This window comes from Bos mutus, chromosome 11, assembly GCF_027580195.1.
Source record: "Bos mutus isolate GX-2022 chromosome 11, NWIPB_WYAK_1.1, whole genome shotgun sequence".
In the NCBI taxonomy this organism is placed as follows: domain Eukaryota; kingdom Metazoa; phylum Chordata; class Mammalia; order Artiodactyla; family Bovidae; genus Bos; species Bos mutus.
In genome coordinates, this window is record NC_091627.1 from 68395840 (window position 1) to 68422130 (window position 26291).

General features: G+C 38.8%; 1 protein-coding gene and 1 long non-coding RNA gene across 6 annotated transcripts in view; one reads left to right on the forward strand and one right to left on the reverse strand.

Moving 5' to 3' along the window:
• The window catches only part of LOC138989902 (uncharacterized), a 201168-nt gene that overhangs the window by 142142 nt on the left and 32735 nt on the right, over window positions 1-26291 (reverse strand). Inside the window, exon 3 of one of the 3 annotated variants that reach the window (XR_011466080.1) lies at window positions 25930-25976. The exons of 1 other annotated variant lie outside the window; for it this stretch is intronic. This is a non-coding gene — a long non-coding RNA (uncharacterized lncRNA). Of the gene's footprint in view, window positions 1-24938; window positions 25977-26291 lie in introns of those variants that run through there. One more of the 3 variants, XR_011466078.1, reaches the window with a different exon arrangement.
• PNPT1 (polyribonucleotide nucleotidyltransferase 1) overlaps window positions 9539-26291 on the forward strand; it is a 39789-nt gene continuing 23036 nt past the window's right edge. For 2 of the 3 annotated variants that reach the window (XM_005889462.3, XM_070379547.1), the window contains exons 1-11: window positions 9539-9726; window positions 14212-14272; window positions 14882-14956; window positions 15644-15749; window positions 16610-16659; window positions 17627-17690; window positions 17790-17837; window positions 18816-18929; window positions 22470-22656; window positions 23814-23865; window positions 24166-24223. In XM_005889462.3, coding sequence (XP_005889524.1) covers window positions 9566-9726; window positions 14212-14272; window positions 14882-14956; window positions 15644-15749; window positions 16610-16659; window positions 17627-17690; window positions 17790-17837; window positions 18816-18929; window positions 22470-22656; window positions 23814-23865; window positions 24166-24223 — 976 coding nt within the window. In that variant the 5' untranslated portion in view covers window positions 9539-9565. The remainder of the gene's footprint in view (window positions 9727-14211; window positions 14273-14881; window positions 14957-15643; window positions 15750-16609; window positions 16660-17626; window positions 17691-17789; window positions 17838-18815; window positions 18930-22469; window positions 22657-23813; window positions 23866-24165; window positions 24224-26291) is intronic. The other variant, XM_070379546.1, reaches the window with a different exon arrangement.

The following is a 26291-nucleotide window of genomic DNA, read 5'->3' on the forward strand; positions in this document are numbered from 1 at the left end:
CTGTACCATTTTAACAAAGTGTGATAAATTGCAGAAAAGCAACTAGACAAAGGAAAGAGGGGTTTAAGCTTCTATAGTGATCAATTGAGGGAAACCAGTGGAAAATGAGAGCTATTTTAGTAAGGTTTCATTTATTCAGATTCATCTCAGTTCCAGCCTTCCATTTCCAGTGATAAAATCCATTCTCCTCATCCTGTTACACCACAAGGGGTAGAGGGGAATTTATGCCACCTTTGCAAAGGGAAATTTATGCCCTATTTCTGGGCAGATAAGGGGAGAGCAGAGAATCTTTATTATATTTGTTGGTTCTTAATTTCCTTCAGCTCAAAATAAACCTTATTCTCCAAATATCTGACTTTGCTAGAAAAAAAATTCACCCAAATGAATAGATTGGTTTCCCTTGAAATACATGATCACAAATCTCTAAGGGCACACAGCCATGCAACCCCAGTGTCTAGCAATCCCATCATACTTCCTGAGAAGATTCAGTTTTCTATCCCCCAAAATAACTTCCTTCCTAAACTTCATATGTCTTCTCTCCCCCACAACCCTCTACCCTCAACTCTCAGCTACTGGTTTTATCTCAAACTTCATTAAAGATACTGAAGTAAAACAAATTTCCTTAATTCTCCTTTAGGCAAGCCTTCAAACTCACCTGCATTTGCTCCTCTCTCTGCTGCTACTACTGCTGCTAAGTCGCTTCAGTCGTGTCCGACACTGTGCGACCCCATAGATGGAAGCCCACCAGGCTCCCCCATCCCTGGGGTTCTCCAGGCAAGAACACTGGAGTGGGCTGCCATTTCCTTCTCCAATGCATGAAAGTGAAAAGTGAAAGGGAAGTCACTCAGTCGTGTCCGACTCTTAGCAACCCCATGGACTGCAGCCTACCAGGCTCCACCGTCCACAGGATTTTCCAGGCAAGAGTACTGGAGTGGGGTGCCATTGCCTTCTCCGCTCCTCTCTCTACCTTCTCCCTTATTTCAGTGAAGGAAAATTTCTTCCCAGTATGTGTAAAACAGGGTATTAAATGAGGACTTTTCCTACTATACCACACTTTGGGTTAAGGCTCCAAAAATAAAAATAATTAGTGATAATTACCCCAACATTCTACAAGATACAAGACAGCAGAACCAGTCCATAACTGTCAACTCCCAACATCCATTCCAGCCAAAACAGAGGACACTAACAATTTGGAACTTGAATAAAGAAGAGCCATGTAGGTAAAGGAGAAGGAAATGGCAACCCACTCCAGTATTCTTGCCTAGAGAATCCTGTAGACAAAGGAGCCTGGTGGGCTGCTGTCTATGGGGTCACACAAAGTCGGGCAAGACTAAGTGACTTAGCATGCATGCATGCATGCATGTAGGTAAAGATTTGCTACATGAGGTAACGAGGAATGATATGGCATTTTCCTGCCCTTTCCATGGAGGAAGACAGAGTCTTCCCTGCCCTTCCCACCTCAATCAAACTAAGCAATGGGAGCTCAAGAGAACCACTGAACGAGAATAAGAAAAATATTTTCTTCCACAACTAAACATTTATTAAGCTCTAGAATAGCTGTGTGATGCCATGAAATAGGAGCAAATACAGTAAGAGAGTTCTCAGGAAGGCTTAATATATGTCACCTACAGCTGGAGGACTGGAATAAAGAATTTGAATCCATCATTTTTTAGTTTGATTGATGATAACTTGTAACCCTCAATATCCCTCTTCTCCTTGTGCCTTACATCTGGGCACACTGATAAGAAAGTTCGAGCACTCGTTCTTTTCGCACCTGTGGGAAATTCAAAGCACACAAGCCTCTGGCCACCCACACGTAAGGACACTCACCCCAGCACCACCTCATAACCACAATGAAAACTCTAAGCCAGTCTCCTTTCCCTGCTCTCTCAAGCCATTTTCAAAGTCAAGTTAGCTTGTAGAACTTCCCTGGTGGTCCCGTGGTTAAGAATCTGCCTGCCAATGCAGAGGACATGAGTTCGATCCCTGGTCTAGAAAGGTCCCACGTGCCTCGGGGCAACTAAACCTGTGCACCACAACGAATGAGCCTGCACGCCCTAGAGCCTGTACTCTGTAGCAAGAGAAGCCACCATAATGAGAAGCCCATGTACCATAACTAGAGAGTAGCCCCTGCTCGCTACAACTAGAGAAAGCTGGCATGCAGCAATGAAGACCCAACACAGCCAAAAACAAAATACATAAATGAATAACATTTTTTTTAAATATCAGCTTGTGAAGTCTGTCTTGCTCCTCTCAAAGCCTCATTAGGTAACTAATACACTTTTTCATACTTAACTTGGTATGTAGGTGGAGGTGAGGTGCGGGTGTGACATCATTCTTGACATCCAACCAAATTCTGAGAGTCCATCTTAATACTCCAAAGTGGTCATACAGGGACATTTGAGAATATAGACTCTAGGGACCTCCCTGGTGGGTCCAGTGGTTAAGAATCTGCCTTGGGATGCAGGGGACACAGGTTCGACCTCTGGTCAGGAAACTAAGATCCTATATGCCACAGAGCAACTAAGCCCGAGTGCTGCAACTGCTTAGCCATGCACTACAACTAGAGAGTCCATAGGCTGCAATGAAAGATCCCACGTGACTTGATGAAGATCCTGCATGATGCAACTAAGGCCCAACGGAGCCAAGGAAGAAAGAACACAGACTCCAGTGCCTGTTTTCCAAGTGAGAGAATTTGGAGGCCAGAGACTGACTGGAGCCACCTGCAAAGGAGGGTAAGAAAAGAGGTCAGTGGCTGAAATAAGTGACAGTGCTACCACTTTAGGGGGCAAGGATGTGAGACTTTATGGGCCAAGAGAACCCAAGAAAGCCATTTTAATAGTACTTTACCCAAGAGGGCTAAAAGCCAAGACAAGAGGGTCTCAGCAGTAAGAAGCTGTGCAACAGAACACCAGGAGCAGAAGCTGCGAAGGTCACAAAATGTCACCCAGAGAGTATCCACATTAGGAAACTATGCAGTTTGGTGGTCTCAGCAGAGGTGTTCCCACACGTACAACCCACATCATAGCCAGCTTGTGGATGTCTGCAGTAATGGTGGACATTTGGAAAGAGCATCCCATCCTTATAACAATAACAATAACACCAGACAATCTGGAAATTCACAACTCTCCTAGTACCCATTAGAACACTAAAATGAAAGAGTAACCAAATAATCTGAAATCTAAAGAAAGATAAGAGCCTCCAAAGAGAGACAGGACATGAACCCTTGCTTACCTGGCACAGTCATCAAAAGACATTGGCAAGGAGAATTCAACTCTAATTTTTAAATAATTACTAGAGGGCAATTGTAGGCTACCTAGAGACTATAGAACCCCTAGAGGCTGCAGATACAAGAGGAATTCACAACCACTCACAGCCTCTTCTCTGCGGACTTCACTTGCTGCTGCTGCTATTGTTGCTGCTGCTGCTGCTAAGCCGCTTCAGTCATGTCGGACTCTGTGTGACCCCACAGACGGCAGCCCACCAAGCTCCCCCGTCCCTGGGATTCTCCAGGCAAGAACACTGGAGTGGGTTGCCATTGCCTTCTCCGGGACCTCACTTGGGCACTCAACAAAAAAAGCCTGGATAAGCCTAAGCGTGGGCTTCCCTGGTGGCTCAGGGGTAAAGAATCTGACTGCAACGCAGGAGACACAGGTTTGATCCCTGGATTGGGAAGATCCTCTAGGGGAGGAAATGGCAGCCCACTTCAGTATTCCTGCCTAAAAACTCCCAGGGACAGAGGAGCCTGGAGTGCTACGGTCCATAGGGATCACAAAGAGTTGGACACAATGGAGTACAGAGCAAGAGTCCTGAGAAGTGTCCTTCCTAGTACAGGCCTGGGAAGGAGCACAGCAGTCACTTCAGGAAGGACAGAAGTCACACTGGGTCCTTCTCCCCTACCTCCCCTAGGAAGGGGGAGGTACCTTACCCATTACGGAAAGGTAAATGCTGTCACCTAAGGCACTGTGAAACTCCACTGCAGGTGGGAGAAGTAACAGAACATAACCCTTTACCTCTGGGGAAGGGACAGAATACATGCTAGGAATTACAGAATTACAGCTGGCAGAGAGACTTCAGCACTGAGAATGCTTCTCACACCCAAGATCCAGGGAGATAATCCTTCCTAAGACTGAGGATTAATCAGAACAGCATACCTCTCATCTCCCACCTACAAGTAACAGTGTTCTACTGATGATATGCAAATAGTGAAGAGAGCCCCTCCAAGGAACAGAAGGAAGAAGGAAACAGAGGGGATACTCATAGGAGTTCTGAAGAGAATTTAATTAAAGGGGTATTTATAGAGGGGAAAGTGATTCTGGAACTAACAGTGAGGAATGCTGAGGTACTGAAAGATGGGCAGCAGTAGGAAACTCTTAAGGCCCAATGTAGCAAGGAGAAGAAACGGTGTAATTGGAATGAGAGCCAGAGTCAAGTAAGCAGGGCCAGAGATGGAAGCAGTCATTGCCACACCACGACAAATTCAGGTTCTGTGTTTTTAAATCCTCTCTCCTCCAGCCCCCTGATCTCCTGCTGGTGTCTCCCACTGGCTAACCCAACCATAAGTCAGAGGGCCAGGGAGGTGGAGTGTTACAACCTGTGAATCAGCTCCTTGGGGTACAGGGCAGAGCTAAGAAGAGTAGAAAGTGGAAGGAGCAGATGCAAATGGAAAATATCTAGCCTAATATATCCTAGCATTCCTCCTGCAACAAGGTTGGTTCCATCTCCATAGACTTAGCAGCCTCTCCCACCTTAGGGCTCAGATCCAGGCCTTCTCTTTTCTTTCTAACCTCTCTCTAGGAGATATCATGCATATTGGTGGCTTGTGACATTGATGGTATGCTTATTACTCTTATATTTATATTTCTCTAGTTCTCTCCTTGAGTCAGGTCCACGTTGTGACAGCATCTTGTGTGTCTCAGACACTCCATTCCTAATCCATCTAAGACTCTTGATAGTTGTAATTCTCCCCTTTCTGAATCCAATTCATCAACAAATCCTACCAATCTCAATACTAAAATATATTCCAAATCCGTCCATCCTTTCTTCTTGTCACCCTTGTCACCATATTACTCCTGATCTCTATACTACTCTCTCATCCACCTCCAATCCATTTTGAACTCAGCAGCCAGAGGGACCATCTTAAAATGTAGGTTAGACCATGACTTTTAAAACTTTCCCATTCCTTTCTCTCCTTCCTCATCTCTGCCACACTCTTCTTTACCACGCTCTAGCCAAATTGGCTTTTCTGTATGTCTTCATAGAAGTCAAACTCTTTTACGACTTTGGGGTAATCATCCCCTTGCAAGTAGCTTCTCCCACGTGGCCCTATGTCTCAGAAATTGTCTCCTTCTTATCGTTCAGGCTGGCTTAAATGTCTCTTCTTCAGGAAGTCCTTTCCTGGCCACCTTATTTGATGCAAGTTATGCCTTCACCTCACTATTTTCTACCTTCGTACCTAGTTTATTTCTTTCTTAGCATTGCATGCTATGTTGCTTAAGTTGTGTCTGACTTTTTGCAACCCCATGGACTGCAGTCCCCCAGGGTCCTTTGTCCATGGGATTCTCTAGCAAGAATACTAGAGTGGGTTGCCATGCAAACCCACTGGAAAAGGAAATGGCAATCCACTCCAGTATTCTTACCTGGGAAATCCTATGAACAGAGGAGCCTGGCAGGCCACAGTCCATGGGGTGGCAAAGAGTAGGACACAACTTAGAAACTAAACAACAACAAATTTGTATATATGTACATATATATATGGTTTAAACCAAGCTACAAACCAAATTAAATTTTAATTAGCAATCATTTAATGCAATGGTGTTTTACTTAAATGAAATTGCTACTCCGAGGGTGCAGTGGTCTTAATTGTTTTGATGCAGGTTCACTGGAGTTTGAAGGAAAAGAGAAACATTGAGAAACATTGCTGGTGGATTTAAATTGGATCACCTTTAATGTGCTTCAAGGTAAAGAAGTTGATTTTAAATTATATTTTGGCTGTTGAACTAGACTTGGCAGAACTGTACTTCTAGAATGTGACATTTCAGATTGAACCTCATGGATGACAGCTTTGGTAGCTGCAACCACAAGAATGTAAACCTCATATGTTTCTAAGTCAATCTTAAAATGCTTAATATGAACATAGTCTGGATCATCTGGATGACTGCTGCTCCTGCTGCTGCTGCTAAGTCACTTCAGTCGTGTCCCACTCTGTGCAACCCCATAGACGGCAGCCTACCAGGCTCCCCCGTCCCTGGGATTCTCTGGGCAAGAACACTGGAGTGGGTTGCCATTTCCTTCTCCAATGAATGAAAGTGAAAAGTGAAAGTAAAGTCGCTCAGTCTGGATGACTACTTCATAATAAAGCTCTGCCACGATACCTCAGCATCCACATTTGCCTTTCAGTTTATGATCCAATTACTACCATTTCAATTATTTTGGATTGGTGGGAGGAAATTGGTGGGAGTTCAATGTGCGATTTCTGCTTTCTAGCATTTCCAACTGGATGAAAACTAACCGACCCATGGTTTCTTTATGACTGTAAAGAAATTTTTTTTCTTTTCTGAAGAAAAGAAGGTCGTTCAGTATTTCAAACAGAGAAAACTAGAGGGAAAATTAAGAGAAGACTGAATCAAAGATGAATCTACCATTTATTGAGTTGCTGTATGCAGAGTACACCATGCAAAATGCCCGTCTGGATGAAGCATAAGCTGGAATCAAGATTGCCGGGAGAAATATCAATCACCTCAGATGTGCAGATGACACCACCCTTACGGCAGAAAGTGAATAGGAATAAAGAGCCTCTTGATGAGGGTGAAAGGTGAGAATGAAAAAGTTGGCTTAAAACTCAACATTCAAAAAACAAAGATCATGGCATCTGGTCCCATCACTTCATAACAAACAGATGGGAAGACAATGAAAACAGTCAGAGACTTTATATTCTTGGGCTCCAAAATCACTCCAGATGGTGACTGCAGCCATGAAATTAAAAGACGCTTGCTTCTTGGAAGAGAAGTTATTATCAACCTAGACAGCATATTAAAAAGCAGAGACATTACTTTGCCAACAAAGGTCCATCCGGTCAAAGCTATGGTTTTTCCAGTAGTCATGTATGGATGTGAGAGTTGGACTATAAAGAAGGCTGAGTGCCAAAGAACTGATGCTTTTGAACTGTGGTGTTGGGGAGAAGACTCTTGAGAGTCCCTTGGGCTGCAAGGAGACCAAACCAGACAATCCTAAAGGAGATCAGTCCTGAATATTCATTGGAAGGACTGATGCTAAAGCTGAACTCCAATACTTTGGCCACCTGATGTGAAGAACTTACTCTTTGGAAACAACCCTGATGCTGGGAATGACTGAAGGCAGGAGGAGAAGGGGACAACAGAGAATGAGATGATTGGATAGCATCACCAACTCGATGGACATGAGTTTCAGCAAGCTCCTGGAGTTGGTGATGGACAAGACAGCCTGGTGTGCTGCAGTCCAAGGGGTCGCAAAGAGTCAGACACAACTGAGAGACTGAATTGAACTGAACTGACAATGTGCCAGGTACGTAAACACCTTACACCCTCTGTCACATTTAATCTTAAATTAAAAAAAAAAAAAGTCCTGTGAGATTTGTATTATTATCCATTTCTATAGATAGACTGTGAAGAAAGCTGAGCACCGAAGAATTGATGCTTTTGAACTGTGGTGTTGGAGAAGACTCTTGAGAGTCCCTTGGACTGCAAGGAGATCCAACCAGTCCCTTCTGAAGGAGATCAGCCCTAGGTGTTCTTTGGAAGGAATGATGCTGAAGCTGAAACTCCAGTACTTTGGCCACCTTATGCAAAGAGTTGACTCATTGGAAAAGACTCTGATGCTGGGAGGGATTGGGGGCAGGAGGAGAAGAGGACGACAGAGGATGAGATGGCTGGATGGCATCACCATCTCGATGGACATGAGTCTGGGTGAACTCCGGGAGTTGGTGATGGACAAGGAGACCTGGCATGCTGCAATTCATGGGGTCGCAAAGAGTCGGACACGACTGAGCGACTGAACTGACTGACTGACTGACTGAGGCATACTAGGCATACTTCCTGCCTTCTGCAAAGAAGTGTGAAAGACTACATATACCCCAGCCGCTGGCAATCTCCACTCCTTTCCTAGAGCCCTGATGACTTCTCTGCCTTCTACCCCTTAAAATTCCTTTATTCCTCCTCCCTTTGGGGAGAAGGTGTTTTTAAAGTATGAGTTCTCCTTTCTCCATTCCTTGATCTATAAATAAAACTTCTGCTGTACTATACCAAACTTGGCTTCATTTGAGTGGCATTTGCAACTCCAGGCAAAGGACCAATTGAGGGGTCACCGACTCTTTGAGGATTGGTAACAACTTCAATTCTATGCTCTAAACTATTAGGCCTAAATGAAAAGGATTATACAGTATTTAGGTCCTTTACCAAAAGGTGATTTAATATTCTTAATTTATAAAACTAAAATCATGTTGAATTGTGGCAGGTAGATTCTGATAGATTTGTCTTTATGACAGGTTTCAGTGGATTGGTCTTGAAAACACTGGCAACACAAGGTAAAGAAAAAGGTAGAAAAAAGGCAAAAACTACTTTAACATTAAATACCTGTAAACAGAGTTATCTGTAATCCCTTCTATTGACATGGAAATTCCAAATCAGTGATTAGAATTGCTCTTGAGAGCAATTTGTTATTTGGATTTCTTTGGGGAACAGGGTTATGACCTTAAAAGAGAAATATGATCCTCAGAACAATAATCATTTGATTCATTCCAGGAGCTATATAAAGATTTCTCCAACAGACTGGATTAAGAGGGGTGGGAGAAATTTATCCACCCCCTAGAAATTTATCAAATCAAATTCCAAAAATTTTTTTTCATTTTCCAAAACTTTTAAAAAATAGTGGCAAGTTGGTTTAGAAAGTATTAACACTTGACAAAAATAGGCAGAGAAATTAACTGCTAAATATTAAAATGGAATTGAACCCAAATGAGCATAATGATAAATAAAATGGTAACATAGGTCAACCAGAGGTGAAATTAACTTACTAGAAATAAATTGGGCTCCAATGGTGGTACTTGGTACTCCCTTGGTAAAGTAGTAGTATATTTGTTGCTTGAAATTTATAAAATAAAAGCCGGGGGGGAGGATGGAAGACAAAAAGGTCTCTTTCCATGGCCCACTATGCAAACTCTCCTAATTCTCAGCTGGCAGAAGCCAGATAACAACGATGTGTTTTCTGATTACTTCTATTACTGCAATACTCTTTTAAATACTTGTGCTATTTTAGATTCTCTTTTAAACTACGATAGAAAAAATGAAAAACAAACCAAAAAACTCACATTATTTTTCTAATTGTTGTTGATTGGCTAATAAAGGACGAGTTGTCGCAATTGCGTTCAGATAGTTTTGACCCCCTCTACGCTTCGTAGAAAGCGGCCAGCTATCCGTTTCCCCGGCGTTCCCCTCGGTACCGCGGAAACGAAACTGCGTCAGGCTCCACCCCACTATCTGCCGAGTAAGCCAATCAGGGCGCGGCCCGGGATGATCGCGTGCCAGGTGTCATGGCGGCCTGCAGGCATTGCTGCTCGTGTCTCCGGCTGCGGCCTCTGGGTGATGGTCGCCTCCGTCTGCCAGGGCGGGATAGGACACTCACCCAGTTACAGGTGCGAGCACTATGGGGTGGCACCGGGCCGCGATCTGTGGCCGTGGACTTAGGCAGCAGGTAAGGAACTGTGTGTGTTCTCTGCCCTTTCACAAGGCGGGTCCATATACATTCACCTCCTAGAGTACGAATCCGGCAACCCAAGTCTCTTTACCCTAAACCTAAGTTACAAATTTCCTTTTCCGTGTTTGGAACCTGTTTCTTGGTACCCCCGCCCCTATCCCCCTACATCTCTTGCTGTCTCAGTACCGTGCCCTTTGCTGTTTCTTCCTCCCTCCCTCCCTGTTCCGAGCTTCTTTTCCCCAACTTGAGTTTGCCCACCTGATTTCCATTCTTTTTACTTTTGGTGATTCCTCGGCTATGAAATGAAAAAGATAACGCGTTAACAATTGATGCTTACGTCCTTCAATCCAGTTTACTGCCTAAGAAGCTTGGTCCATATGACTCTGGGTAGGAAGGGAAGGACAAAATCAGTTTGTTGACGCTGGTTATATGATACTCTGTTAAAGCCTGTGAAAGTGTTAGTCACTTAGTTCCTGTTCGACTCTTTGTGAACCCAGCCAGGCTCCTCTGTCCATGGAACTCTCCAGGCAAGATTACTGGAGTGGGTTGCCATTCCCTTCTGCAGGGAATCTTCCTAACCCAGGCATGGAACCCAGGTCTCCTGAATTGCAGGCAAATTCTTTACCGTCTAAGCCACTTGGGAAGCCTATAGTAAATGTACTATTACTCTCATTTTACAGTTAAAGCAACAGGGGCTCAGAGAAGCTTAGGTAACTTTCTCAGGGTCAGTCAAAGCTACTCCTATGAGACTAGGTGGATTTTAAACTTGTGTTTCAAATTGATACTCTCTTGGGGTTTGTTTGCCAGAATTCATTTCTAAAATGACTTTTATAAAAGTAGTATGGGATTCATTTTAAAAAATGAAACTTCTAATACTTTATATATAGTTTTCACATGTATTTTTTAAAAAACGTTGACTCTAGTTCATACAAAAGTCAGAAAATCTGGCTTTGAATCCAACAATTCCTCCCTGACTTAATGATCTTTGAACAAGTTATGTCACCGCTCCTTCCACTCCCCTGAATGAGGAGACTTTTATTAGATCAAGAGTCAGCAAACTTTTTCTGTAATGGGTCAGATAGTAAATATTTTAGACCAAATCATAAAGCTGGGTGTTTCGGTTTTGCCTACTGTGTGTAGGTCATGTAATCATATGCGTTTACATACCCTCTAAAAATGTAAAAAAAAAAAAGTTGTTAGGTTAAAGACTATAAAAAGAAAAGAGCTGTGGTTTGTTGACTGCTAGACTAGATGATCTCTAAGGTCTTTCTTTCCACCTCTTGCATTCTTTGATTCTGATTTTTGAGGGAAAAGATATCTCTTCCGTTCTTCAAGGACTAAAATTTATTCTTCTCTGAAGAAATGCCCCAGAACATTTCATTACACAGACATCTACTGTTTGTTAGGCACTAGGGACTCAAAACCGGAGAAGGTAATGGCACCCCACTCCAGTACTCTTGCCTGGAAAATCCCATGGACGGAGGAGCCTGGTGGGCTGCAGTCCATGGGGTTGCTAAGAGTCGGACACGACTGAGCGACTTCACTTTCACTTTTCACTTTCATGCATTGGAGAAGGAAATGGCAACCCACTCTAATGTTCTTACCTGGAGAATCCCAGGGATGGGGGAGCCAGGGGGCTGCCGTCTATGGGGTTGCACAGAATCGGACACGACTGAAGCGACTTGGCAGCGGCAGCAGGGACTCAAAACAACAAGGTTAGGTTTGCCCTCCAAATTTTTCATAGTCTACTTTGAATCTCATTTATTAGTCAACTGGGATTTTTTTTTTGTAACCTATTTTTAAACCTGTGTCATGTGTTGTAGCAGTGAAATTCATAAATCTCATACCTGCTGGGTCAATTATTTTCTTTGTCATAAGTTTGCAACAAACTTTTTTGGGTGACTGCTTTGTACCACCAACTTGATACTTGTTATATGTATTCTTTACAATGTCCTAGAAGGGTGTATACTATTGTGGTAAATGTCTTTACTACTCACAATAAACTTTGTAGTAATTTTCATTTCAGCAAGTTATTGAGCATTTACTATATTGAGTTCCAAGGCAACTAGAGATAGTCTGATGAGGAAGAACACAGATTCAGTGCTGAGAAAATCAGTTTGTGGGAAAAGTATGAAGAGCATGCTGAAGGAGCACAAAGGGGTGTTTATCCCACTGTAAAGCTTGCTGTTGAAGGTGAATCCTGAAACGCAAAAAGGAATTAGCAGGGAGAAAGTAGCAGAGAAGATGGCAAGTGCAATTGCAGAGAAGTGAGAGAGTGTGCTGACTAGCTACAAATAACTCCGTGTGGATGGAGTGAAAAGTGAAATATGAGTTTGGCAGCAAAGGCAAGGCCCAATCATAAAGGTGGGTGTTTGTTTTGTTTTTGCGGGAGTGGGGGTGGGGTAGCGTGAGTTTTCAACCACTGAATTTTTCTAAGAGGAAGGTGGTTACATTCCATACCATTTTGCAAGTGTTTCCAAAAATACTTGCATCTCTCTCTCCCTGGAGTTCTACTTCCTGTGGCAGTTAGCTCCTCTTTTCCCTTCTCTCTTCCTAAGCAATCTCCTCCTACTCTTGCCCACCAGTAGTACCTCCTTTCTCATTTTACCCTTTTTATTATTTTTTCAAAAGTATATTTTGATTAGGTATTCAGTCATATCATTCAATATTTAAAAAGCTCAAAAATCTTCTCATATAGTCCCATAGCCACCCAGTTCCAATTCCAGAAGCCACTGATATGTTAACAATCTTTTATATATATTTGGAGGTATTTTATACATTAAAATATTGGCAAGTAAATTGATAAGAGGTAAAATCACCATGAAATACAGGAAGAAATTACATGTGTCAGTTAGACACCAGCTGAGATCATGAGACATAATGGAAAGTAACCATCTAGGGGGAAAAAAGTTTAGGTCAGTCACCAAGGCAGAACTATCTGGTAGGTGGTCTGCTGCTGCTGCTGCTGCTGCTGCTAAGTCGCTTCAGTCATGTCCGACTCTGTGCGACCCATAGATGGCAGCCCACCAGGCTTCCCCATCCCTGGGATTCTCCAGGCAAGAACACTGGAGTGGGTTGCCATTTCCTTCTCCAATGCATGAAGATGAAAAGTTAAAGTGAAATCGCTCAGTTGTGTCTGACTCTTAGCGACCCCATGGACTGCAGCCCACCAGGCTCCTCCATCCATGGGATTTTCCAGGCAAGAGTGCTGGAGTGGGGTGCCATTGCCTTCCCCAGGTAGGTGGTCTGGGACCCCTAAAGGAGACATTGTGTAGATCAACAGAAAGAACAAAGAAAGTGGGAGGATTTGGTATTTGACTATTAATCCAAGCCTGTGTTTGAGAACATCTGGGGTACTTCTGTGTTTTACCTTTTGAGGAATTGCCAGATTACTTCCCAAAGCAGGTGTACCATTTTACATTTCAGTCAGCAGTGTATGAGACTGCCAATTTCTCCACACTCCATCAACACATACCCATCATAACCATCCTAGTAGATGTGAATAGTATCTCATTGTGGTTTTGATTTGCATTTCCTTAGCGGCTAATGATGTTGCGCATATTTTCATGCAGTACTGTTGATCTTCCTTGAAGAAACATTGAAATCCTTTACCAGTTTATAAAATTGGGTTTCTTTTTGAGTTGTAAGCGTTCTTTACATAATCTAGATACAAGTCCCTTATCAGGTATATGATTTCCAAATACTTTGTGCTACTCTGTAGATTTTCTTTTACTTTGTTGATGATGTCCTTTGTAGCATGAAAGTTTTTAATTTTGATAAAGTGAGATTTATCTTTTTTTCTTTTTTATTTGTGCTTTTGATGTCATCTGTAGGAAGATGTTGTCTAACCCAGGTTTATGAAGATTTACTCCTGTGTTTTTTCTTAGAGTACTATAGTTTTAATTTTCACATTTATGTCAATAATCCATTTTGAGTTAATTTTTATTTATAATATGAGGAAAGGGTCCAACTTCTATCACCTTTTTTGCATATGGATATCCAGTTGTCCCAGCACCATTGGTTGAAAAGACTGACTTATCTTGGCACTGTTGTAGAACATGAAAGTTTCTGTTGGCAATTTTGGAGCTTATATTTTAAAGGAATTAAGGAGAGAAATGATAAAGTTTGTGTGTTAAAAGGCTACTTTCATCAACAAGGCAAGAATGGTAAGACAGGAGACAAAAGATGTGATAAATGGGAAATTAACCTTAAGAAAGGAGCTTCTTCCCTTCAGAAATACTCTGTCATTCAAATTACTCCTGTGCCTTGGTTTCTGTATTTTTTATAAAGGAGATCTTAACCTCCCCTTGAATCTTTGGTAATTATAGTGAGCTCTGTCCCTTTTTTGTTTATTTGTTTGTTCGTTGGTAGTTGGAGGCCTATGGGACCTTTAGTTCTTTAGAATCTTTGATTGATTTATTCTAAGTTAGGAATTGTACTAATGACCTAAGTCCTTTTGTATTGGATTTTTATTTTGAACAGAAAGTTAGAAATATCCTCTGGAAAACTGGCCAGATTTGCAGATGGCTCTGCTGTAGTACAGGTAAAAAGTCCAAATTGTTAAATTTTCATCCTAAAAATGATTATGGAGACTGGTACTGAATATCTTTATAACATCATGTAACTTCTTAGAATTCTGGTACTGGAAATTAATTCAGACCATTTGTAGTGTCAGAATCATTCCAGACAACTGGGGAGTCGGAGGACTAGATATACTAAATGACCTTTAAGGTCTCTTCCAAACTTGGGGTTCTAATTTATTCTGTTAATAAATTCTGTAATGCTTTTCTAGAGAAAGTAATTTTACTGGTTTCTTCAATAGTAATAATTTTTTCTTTATTTATAGCCTAAATTTCCTAATAAAAAGTAGAAAATATGATTGGATGTGACTAAGCTATCAGTGAGCCTTTTCCCTTTTAGTTCTGTTACTTTTGAAAAACTTAGTGACTATTCTAATATAGATCATGATTATGCAGAAGGGATTAAGATTGGACTGCTTGTGAATAATTATTTTCATAGTCACAGTGTCACAGAATAATAATTCTCTTTCCTTGGGTTTAACTGAGGGAGGATTCAGTCTTACATGAATAACTGCTTATATGTTAATATCTAATTTTAAAGGAATTTACCAGTGTTGTTGTTTATGTTTAAGTCAGGTGACACTGCAGTGATGGTCACAGCAGTCAGTAAAACAAAACCTTCACCTTCCCAATTCATGCCTTTGGTGGTAAGTATTTGCTGATTTTTCTGAACTGTAATATAGAATAAATATAGAATTTGTAATATTTTTGTCCAAGGTCTAGTGAGTACAAATTGTAAACTTTGCACAATAAAGGATTTTCCTTAATTGTTTGATATTGAGTCATTAAAAGAATTTAAACTGAGCTTCATAACCAGTTCTTATATCAGTGGTCATCATACTTTTTTAAAGATCCAGGTTTATCAAGTTGACAGAAACAGTGGAAGTGCACAAGTACTTTGATGTTTAGTAAGCAGTGAATTCATTGCTTTCGTAGATTTCCCTTTGTATGAGTCTACCAGTATATTTTTGGTGAAAATAGTATTTTATGGCTTCTTTTATTATGATAAGGGAAATGCAGTTAAAGAGTTGATACAAAAAAAAGGCAGTGTTAAACTTGACCAGGATAAGCTACTGTGGGAAGTATTGAGTCTACACAGTCATCTAACTGGGTAGTGGAAGGCTTTTTAAAAAATCAGTTTACTGAATATTTCTGTCATCTCTTTCTCTAAGAGATACAAAACACTAAAAGTAAGCAAGATATTCACTCTTAGTCTGGAGTATATTGTTGGCAACCTCAGGACAATTGTATCTCCATAGTAATTTCTTGAGGAAAATTTGCTACTACGAAAGTCAGTCAAATGAACAGCATTTTTTTTTTCTTCACTCCTTCAGGTTGACTATAGACAGAAGGCTGCTGCAGCAGGTAGGATTCCCACAAACTATCTCAGAAGAGAGATTGGATCTTCTGATAAAGAAATTCTTACAAGTCGAGTAATAGGTAAGATACTAAGATCTCTGATATACACACCTGTGTTAGTATCTCTTCTCTTCCATCTGTGTTCCATAATATCTCTTAAATTTTCTTCATTACATTAACACAACCTAAGATTATTTACGTTTTGTATCCCCTGATTCAAATGTGGGCTTCATGAGAAAAAACTTTTTGTTTAATACTGAATCCCCTATACCTAGCATACTCCCTGGAACAAAACAGGCATCCAACAAATATTTGTTGACCAAATGAATGAATCTTTATTAATCATATAAATTCTGTGGCCCACACCTCTACTCTGTTGAACCTAAGTATTTTTCATTTGTATGTTCAGCATAGTAATTCCTGAAAGCGTTATATTCATCAACTACTGAAATATGTTTATGATTTTTCAAATCTTTGATATCCTTAAATATCATGGGATCATTTGTAGTTTATAGTTCTTCTAACCAAAATTTCTACTTTATATTTATACACACTTGTCAGACACAGGATTCCAAGGAAGGGTTTTATTTTGGTGTGCTGTTGGTCTTAAGCTTCTGTCCTCTGCTTAAATAAATAAATAACAATTAAGCAGTGAATTCTGATGTCTGTGGAACCAGAATGAAAAGTTGCTCCCCAATTTTACACTTGGGTGCTCCAGTCCTGCTGGTTTTTCATCTTTAGGACCTGGTGTCTATTAATATTTATCTGTGTCCCTGTGAGTAAATTAGTCCAAGGGTTTTTGTTTTTGCTGTTATTGTTTTGTTTTATTAAATGGCTAGTTACATTACTTTTTAGCTTGGTCTTTAATGAGGGAAAAGTGTTGAATTACGAAGCAATTTCTGCTAGTAACGATTTAACCTCTTTTTTTTTTCTTTTGACAGATCGTTCAATTAGACCTCTCTTTCCAGCTGGCTACTTTTACGATACACAGGTATGTTCTGTTTTAGGTTTATTTGTTTCCAGGTCAGTAAAGAAAAAAAAAAGATGTAATCTCTATTTAATACTTCCTAGGCCAAACCGTATAACAGTGTAAAATAAGAATTTTTGGTGATGCTGCTGCAGTTTACATTAATTTTTAAAACCTAACATTTATTTGGTATCAGTATGAGCTGATACCTGAATTATGAGTAGGAATTAACCAATGTAGGAGTGGAGGAAGATGGAACAGGAAGCACAAAATCCTTGGGCAGGAAAGAAATTGGTAAATTTGAAAAAAGGTTAGAATAATTGAGGTGGGTGGGGACAGTTCAGACTGGGCCTCGAAGGTCATATTAGTAACAGACATAGGACTGTCAACGTAGTCTTTATTACCTATTTTTTATCATTGGGTTCTCTAAACCTCTACTTTGTTATATTTTGTTACTTTCTGAATATTACCTTCTTTTGTAATAGTGACCCATTTGTATACTTTAATTAACTATTTTATGTGTGAAAAAAATAAATATGCCTTGCAAATATTCCTCTGTCAGAATGTCATTGCCTTGAGAAGTTATTTTCCTAAGTATATGACATAAGCATATTATTACAATGTAATTTGTCTATGCTTAACAAACAGAAGATGACAATATTTTTATGTAACATTTACTAACATAGCTAACTAACATTTACTGCTCAGTACTATAAATAATTTATACACGGTATTTCCTATAATTTTTCTAAGAACTTTTTAGGAAGATACCATTATTTTTCCCTTTTAAAGATGAGGAAACTTTTGAGGCTTACGTAAATTTTTCTGTGGTCAAGCATGTAGTTAAATGATAGGGGTTTGACTACAAAGCTCTTGCTTTGAACCATATCATATAGTTTTCCTATATTTTAGGCCAAAATGTTATTCCAAATGATAATCCTCCCAAATAAAGTAGATTTTTAAGTGCTTTGCATTTTTTCCCTTGCACTAGATCCTTTGTAATCTGTTAGCAGTAGATGGTGTTAATGAACCTGATGTCCTAGCGATTAATGGTGGTAAGTATAAAAATAAAGATTAAAATTATTACTGTTAATTTTCTTTTTTAAGCAATGAAATATTTTTATTTCAGCTTTTATTTTCTTTCTTTTTTAAAGCTTCTGTAGCCCTCTCATTATCAGATATTCCTTGGAATGGACCTATTGGTAAGTTAGGATTTGAAGATAAAAAACATTTTTTCTATGACTTCTCAGCTTTTTGCCTAAGATCACTGAAGAAACATTTTTTTTTTCAAAAAATAGGAGTGAGCATACTATAGCAAGGACATAGATTTATTAGCTTTGATTTACTGTTTCTTGGGGAGTCTGATTAGATGACATTCTAAGAAGAGTCCTTTCAGCTCTTTTAAGACACTTTTATCTTTGCTTTGGGTTTTGTTTCTTATAGCAATATGTTATGTGTTAGAGATTATTTTATGTTCTCAGATACTATGACTTCTTAGTTGCCTCTTCTGTTTGAAGAATTTCTCTATTTTTGGACTGAGAAATTGTCAGGGTACACACTCCTTCAAGATAATATTGAAATATAAACTTGTTTATAACTTACAGCTCATGTAAGTTGTATTCATGCAATTTACAAATGATTTCTTAGATAAATAATTATTGAGTGTCCTAAATGCCCAATATTGGACTTAGCAATGAAAGAACTAAGGCAGACTAGGTATCAGCAGTACAGAGATGAATGAGACAGTTCTTGGTTTCAGCATGAGCGAAACAATTTTTTATAAACAATACTATAAAAGTATAGTCAGAGTGTTAAGAAAATGATAGAGAAGGGCAGGTTTATATTTGTGTAGTTAGGTGTCAGAGAGGGTTTCTCAAGAGTCACTGACATTTATGCTGTACCTTAGCAGGATCAGAGGGTAAGCACTTGTCTTAAGAGAAAATACAGTCAAGACTAGGAAAAGACCACGAGCATAATCAGAGATGAATGCTGAACTTGAGTCACCCAGTGAGGCCAGAAGATAGGGTGAGGTATTATAGTCAATGGTCCTTATATACCACAATAGAAATATCAATTTTATCAATGTGGTCACAGTTGAAGATAGGGATTGAAGCCATTACTGGAATGTCTTGAAAACTGAGTTTTTATTCAACAATTGCCAATATTTTAATATATTTTAGGGGCAGTACGAATAGGAATGATTGATGGAGAATGTGTAGTTAACCCAACACGAAAAGAAATGGCTAACAGTACTTTAAATTTAGTGGTTACTGGAGCACCTAAAAGTCAGATTGGTAAGTAGTTTATGTGGTAGATTTGTTCTGGATTTTATGTACAGGTTTTGGCTTCTAAAAATGTATGTGTGTTTTGTTAACTAGCCATAAAAATTTTTGTTCTGTTTTATTGCTGCCCTATTTTGGTAGTCCTCTTTCTTCATGTCAAATAATACCTAGAATTATAGAATGTTATATAACTAATTGAAATACAAAAATCTTTATTAAGATAATTTTAGTAATTATTTTTAGACTGATAAGCTATTCTAAAATCTGAAGTTTTAAATACGGTAGTAAATTAATTGTTTTATTAGTTTAAATATGTTAATTTAGCTAATGCAGTCATTCTAAGCCTGTTGTCCTCTGAGAAAGAGGTATCATATTTCCTCATAGGAAACTAGTGATAAAAATATGCACTGGACCATGGGTCACCTTTACTCCTTCCAACTAAAATGCCATAATCAACATGAACGAAAATCAGAGGCTGGTTCTGTTGAAGGGGAATAGCCTTTAACAGAATGACTTGGGTTTGAAACCCAGCATCTGCCATAGTTAACCATGCAACCTTGGACAAATAAGGTCTCTTAGTTTATCCTGCTACCTGATATTTGTTGTCTGGAACTTTTTGACACAGAATCTTCTGATTTAGGAACATTTTGATGAAATGTAAACTTATTAAGCTTTTAGTGCCTTTTTTGTTCAGTTAACATGTGAAATACCTCATTTCCAGCTGCTTCTTTTGGAATGTTCATAATGACTTAGAACTAGATGATAGACAAAATACATGAAAGAGGAATTGTGTGTTATCTACATGTTAGTTAGGAATTGTGTGGTTAAACTAAATAACAAGGCTTAAACAAGATGGGAACTTATTTTTTCTCAAGTAACAAAAATTCAGAGATAATGAGTCCAGGACAGTTACAGCAGCTCCCCTAATGTCTTAGGAATTATAGCTTTCTACTCTGCTATGCTTAGGGTGTTGCCCACATCTTCACGGCTGTGTACTGGCTACCAGTCTTCATGGCTATGTTGTGGCTACCAGTGGTGGTGTAGTCGCTGTCGTGTACAGCTCTTGGAACCCCATGGACTGCAGCCTGCCAGGCTTCTCTGACCATGGGATTCCAGAACTCTAGCTAACAGAACTCTGGCCAACTTATCTTACTTACAGGCAGGAGGGGAAAAAAGAGGCAGGGGCAAGGGACCAGGAGGAATAGTAAAAAGATGTGTGCCCACTAAGTCACCCTCCCTTTTAAAGGTGAAGGTGGGGAACTATCAAAATATAGAGAAGATTCTAAAGGTTTGGGGAGGCTGTGAATAATGAATGACCCCTACATTATATTTGAGCATCTCAAAAAGGGCCCTGAGTAGAGTGTTGGTTTGCTATTTGAAGTTCAGTTGGTCTATATCTGAAATTTTTCTGCTGAAAGTTAGTAACTTTCAGCAAAATTAGTAAAAAAAAGAAATTTAATAATTTATCAATTAGTAAATTGATTTGGCTACTTTATAGGGCCATTATGAAGATTAGAGTCAAGGTTTGTAGAGTACCCAACATAGTAACTAGAACCTAGTAAGCAAATGGTTAATACTACTGTTAAGATGCAAAATAAACCATCTTCTAAATGGTCATATATGTTTATCTGCCTTTGTGTCTGAACCACTCCAATTTTAAAGAGATACTAGAGGAATGAACTAAGGCTCTTTACTGTATCTGCAGCATGCCACAGAAACCCAATAGGCAGCCTTCCAGCTGTTGTTCTGACCTGTTCCTATGCTCTTTTTAAAATTAATTTACTGAGGTACAGTTTACATACATTAAATGCATGTTTTTAAATCTCCAATTCTGTGAAAGGGAGAGGAGATGTCATGGGAACACAGATAAGAGAAAGGTTATAACCATCTCCATATCATGGTATCAGAGGAAGCTTCTTTGTGCCTCAAGTGAACAACTGAAACCTAACCTCCCTTCATCCTCCTCCATGTGTATTTGTTTAATGTTTCTCTACATTTAGAACCACAACAGGGAAGTGTTACAATTTTTGCTTCAACCATCAAACAGTTTAGAAAATTGCAGACAAGTATTCCAGTGTGTTGTATTTACCCATATTTCTGCTTAATATGTTCTTAATATGGTTTCTTCCTTTATTGTTTTCTTACTGTTTAGAGACCTTCCTTTAGCCATTTCAGGGTGACACATTTTCTTCTTTCTCCCACATTTAAGAGTTTTGATTTCTCCTTCACTCTTAAATATTTTCACTGGGAATAGGATTCTGGGTTGACAGTTCTCTTTCAGCACCTGAAAGATACTATGCCTCTTCCTTCTGGCCTCCATGGTTTCTGATGATAAATCTGCTGTTGTCTGAATTGCTTTCCCATATGGGTATGGTGTCATTTTTCTCTAGCTGGTTTCAAGATTTTTTTTCCTTTGTCTTTGGTTATCAGAAGTTTAATTATGATATGTCTTCCCTTGGGTTATCCTTTGTAGGGTTTATTCACCTTCTTGAATATGCAGGTTTATGTTTCCACCAAATTGGGGAAATTTCCAGCTATTTTTCCCCCAGTACTTTTCAGCCCTGCCATCTTTCTCCTCTTTCCAAGACAGCAGTGACACAAATGTTAGATCTTCCCTTATAGTTTCACAGATCTGCTTTAGCTGACTGATGTAATTCCAACATGTAAAGCATATAAGATTTTTTTTTCCATTCTTGATTATGCTTAGAAGCCTTAGAAGTGACTTTTTAGAAGTGATTCATTATGACTTTTTAGCCATAATAAATCTTAATGACAACATGATGTGGTTAAACACACTAGTTTGATGGTAGCTATGCATTATATGATCTTAGACTTTGGACAAGTTGAGAGATGCCAGAAATGGCACACATATTCAGCCTTATAGAAACCAAAGCTAAAATGCTAGAAGCCTTACTTTGGAGCTTGCCTGCTTTCCATAGGAGTTATACTTTACAAAACTAAAAACAACCATTTTATGGTAGTAGCTTGGGTCCTCTAGTTGGCTGACTTGAAACAATATCACTGCAAAGATTTCCTGACCCAGGCAAGAATTAGAAAATGTGACAAGGACCAAATTAAGTGGGAGGTCACATCAAATAATTGTTAAACAAGAAATGTTATGGACACCTACTGTGCTGATATTTTAAATTTTCAATTTAAATACATTTTAAAAATAGATGCGTTGTATATGTTAAAGGATGGAATTTTACGGTATTTGAATTATATCTTATAGAGCTGTTACAAAAAATTGCGTGCACATTTCATTTTCTGTTTCATTTTTTAAATGAGAAATTCCTCAGTAAATTTATGAAGAACATATACTTAACTTCAAATATCAAGGTTTCTTTATTCATTTACTACTGTTTATATTTTGGAATTGTGTTAATTCTGAGGAAAGAAATCAAAAAGGTAGAAAATTGATCTGTAGTATTTGTCATGTCATGGTCTTTGAAAATGGTAAATTTGACATTTGAAAATTCAAATTTGAAACATTTGGAAATTGGTAAAAGGTTCAGTGGCAGTCTTGTTTTCTTTTCTTTTTTTTCTTTTTAGTCATGTTGGAAGCCTCTGCAGAGAATATTTTACAGCAGGACTTTTGCCATGCTATCAAAGTGGGAGTAAAACATACACAACAAATAATTCAGGGCATCCAGCAGTTGGTAAAAGAAAATGGTGTTACCAAGAGGACACCTCAGAAGTTATTTGTCCCTTCGCCAGAGATTGTCAAACACGCTCATAAGTAAGATCATCTGTATAAAAGAAAATATGAAAGTATCACCAAATTTAATTTCCTCTCAGAAATAACTTCTCATGGAAGCAGTGTCCACACATTACTTCCTAAATACCAGCTTTCTATTTTAAGAGTCATTGCCATAAATAACAGCCTAATGCTTTTAGAAGGATAAACCTACATCTCTCTTCAAGAACCTAAGTTTAAATCTCAAAGGAAAGGGGAGAGTGAGTGTACTTGTCAAAATTAAGATAATTCTCCTCTCTCTCTGTCAAGGAAGAAGAGTGTAAAGAATAAGATATTTGAATATCTAAGGAAACTTGAGGTTGTCAAAAAGAAATATAGCCACCACTATATGCCCAGTCTTATAATAGTGCCTGTACATAAAGTACTCAATAAATTATGAATGAATGACCAGAGAATTATTTCACTTGAAATAAACTGAAAAAGTTAATATTTCCCTTAGTATGAGTCTCACAGCCATTACTTAGAGATTAGAGTTTTAACACTACCCAATCAAAGGGTTACCTGCAATAACAGCCAAAATGCATAGAAAAAAGCAGCTGGTTCCATGAGAGTAAGTGAAGAGAGAAAAATCCAAGATGAAATTAATTGAACAGTTAAGGGAAGGTATGTGTGAGTGATGCCCATAATATGTTAGGAGAAAGAAATTTGTGTTCTCCTTCCCTTGTGGCTCAGCTAGTAAAGAATCTGCCTGCAATGTGGGAGACCTGGGTTTGAACCCTGGGCTGGGAAGATCCCCTGGAGAAGGGAACAGCTACCCACTCCAGTATTCTGGCCTGGAGAATTCCATGGACTGAATAGTCCATGGGGTTGCAAAGAGTCGGACACAACTGAGTGATTTCACTTTCACTTTTTACTTTCATGCATCGGAGAAGGAAATGGCAACCCACTCCAGTGTTCTTGCCTGGAGAGTCCCAGGGATGGGGGAGCCTGGTGGGCTGCCGTCTATGGGGTCGCACAGAGTCAGACACGACTGAAGCGACTTAGCAGCAGCAGCAGCAGTGTTACAGAGCAATAAATACATATTTTTAATTATGAAATGTTAAGTATTTTAGCCTGTTAAATATTTCAGTCTTGTTCATAATAAACACTGCCTAATGTTTCTACATATTATGCTGACCTTTACTTTTTGCTTAAAATAGACTCGCCATGGAAAAACTCTACACAGTTTTTACAGATTATGAACATGATAAAGTAGGTATACCTGAATTTTGTTTATATAATTGTTCTGGGAATTCTTTTTTGTCATAGCTCACACAATTTTGTTTATGAATATTTGTCATATTTTTATGAAAAGGGGAGTGTGAATACATTTAAATGAATTAAACAGGTAATATTTCTTATAAATCAGTAACCAGTTGCAGTCGTTTAAAGACTATTACCATTAGGGAAATCTGATTACTATTAAAATGTGTTAATTGTATAGTAATTTAAAAAATAGAAATGTTAAATATAAAAGCCATATATAACAACTGAACTTCAACTTTCTTTTAGATTTCCAGAGATGAAGCTATTAACAAGATTAGATTAGATACAGAGGAACAACTAAAAGGTAAATTTTATTTTTCTTTTAGTATAAAAAAATAAAGGAAATAATAGATTTTAAAATTTCAGTTGTTAAGAGATCAGTTAGTCTTATTACTCCTTAGTTTTATCTTTAGTAAACTTGTGATAATGATACATCCCGAAGTTACTGTTAAACTGACTTCTATGAATGGGTAAGAACTGCACCTGACCCAAAGTGAGCACCAATAAATGCTGCTTTGAGGTGTTCCTAATCTTTTCTAGATCAAACTCTTATACTCCAAAATGGGTATCCTTGTATCCTGTCCTATGAAAACCTAAAAGACACTCTTTAAAATTCTTGAGTTTAATTTATAAAGTTGCAATTCTAATATGGTTTGTGAGGACTGAATGAAGAAACCATTTACATCTGTGCCTGGCACATAGCAGGTGTTCAGTAAATGTTAACTGATGTTATTAACATGTGGAATTATAAAATTTAGATTTTAGAGAATCTTTCTCTCTAAAAATTATTAAAAGGATTTTATTGCTTAATAGCAGTCACACAAACTGATGTGTACCACGCATGACATATAGTTCTTGTTAATTTTTCTGCTAATAGACAAATATACTCTCACTTCATATCTCAAGACAAAAATTTTGCTGCTAACATCAATATTAAGGCCATTATGTATTTCTATAATTATCTATATCCATTATCTATATGTGTAATTGCCATTGAAAAAGTTTGGTCTTTTCTCACTATATTTCATCCTAGGGATTAGAAGTAAGTCAGATAGAGAAGGAGAAATAACATATGACATCCCTTAAATGTGGAATCTGAAAAGAAATGATACAAATGAACTTACTTGTAAAACAGAAAGACACTCACAGACTTAGTGAATGAACTTATGGTTGCCAGTGGGGAAGGAAGGAGGGAAGGGATAGTTAGGGAGTTTGGTTTGGACATGTACACACTGCTATATTTAAAATGGATAACCAACAAGGACCTACTGAATAGCACATTGAACTCAGCTCAATGTTATGTGGCAGCATGGATGAGAGGGGAGTTCGGGGGAGAATGGATACATGTATATGCATGGCTGAGTCCCTTCACTGTTCACCTGAAACTATTACAACATTGTTAACCGGCTGTATCCCAATACAAAATAAAAAGTTGGGGGGTGGGGGGAATGCAAAAAAAAAAAAAAGTTGTAGAACACCTGCTGCCTTATTTAAAAAGAAAGTGATTTTAATAATACATAGTCCTGGGGCTTCCCAGGTGGCGCTGTTGGTAAAGAACCTGCCTCCCAAAATAGGAGATATAAGAGATGTGGGTTCAATTCCTGGGTCAGGAAGATCCCTTGGAGGAGGGCATGGCAACCCACTCCAGTAAAAAAAAGAAAAGTAGTAGTAATAACACAGAGTCAAATACCTTCTTGACTCTCTGGGTTCATAGGATAATATTTTAAATGTTTTGTTACTGATTATTTTTCTAAGTGCAACCTAGTTAAAGTATAAAAATTCATATTAAAAATTACTCCTGTCTAACAAAAAGACACATATACCTCTCTGTGGCCATTTCTTATGTTCTGCCCACTGTCAAGTTATATTTAATAAACTAAATGCTTAAGAGAACAGTGCTTAGAACTTGGCATGAATCAACTGTTAAGATAATAAGATAAAGTAGCTTAACATTTAAAAGCATAAGCCTAGACAGACATCTTTATTCTGGTCACAGCTGTCAGTTACTACCTGGGTGATCTCAGGCAACTTGCTTCTCTTCAGGCCTGTTTTTTCTTCTGTAAAACAGAGATAACAGTAATAACATTTATCTCCCAGATTCCTATAAAGATTAAAGGTATTTAAATAAAAACATGTAAAATACCTGGGTTATGAAAGAACTTGATAACTGTTAGCTAAAAACTAGTCAGCAGGGGGCTTTCCTCACTGATAAAAGAATCTGCCTGCCAATGCAGGACACATTGGTTCAGTCCCTGATCGGGGAATATCCACGTACTGTGAAGAAACTAGGCCCATGTACCACAACTGTTGAGCCTGTGCTCTAGAGCTCAGGAGCCACAACTGCTGAAGCAGTCCCGCCCTAGAGCCCATGC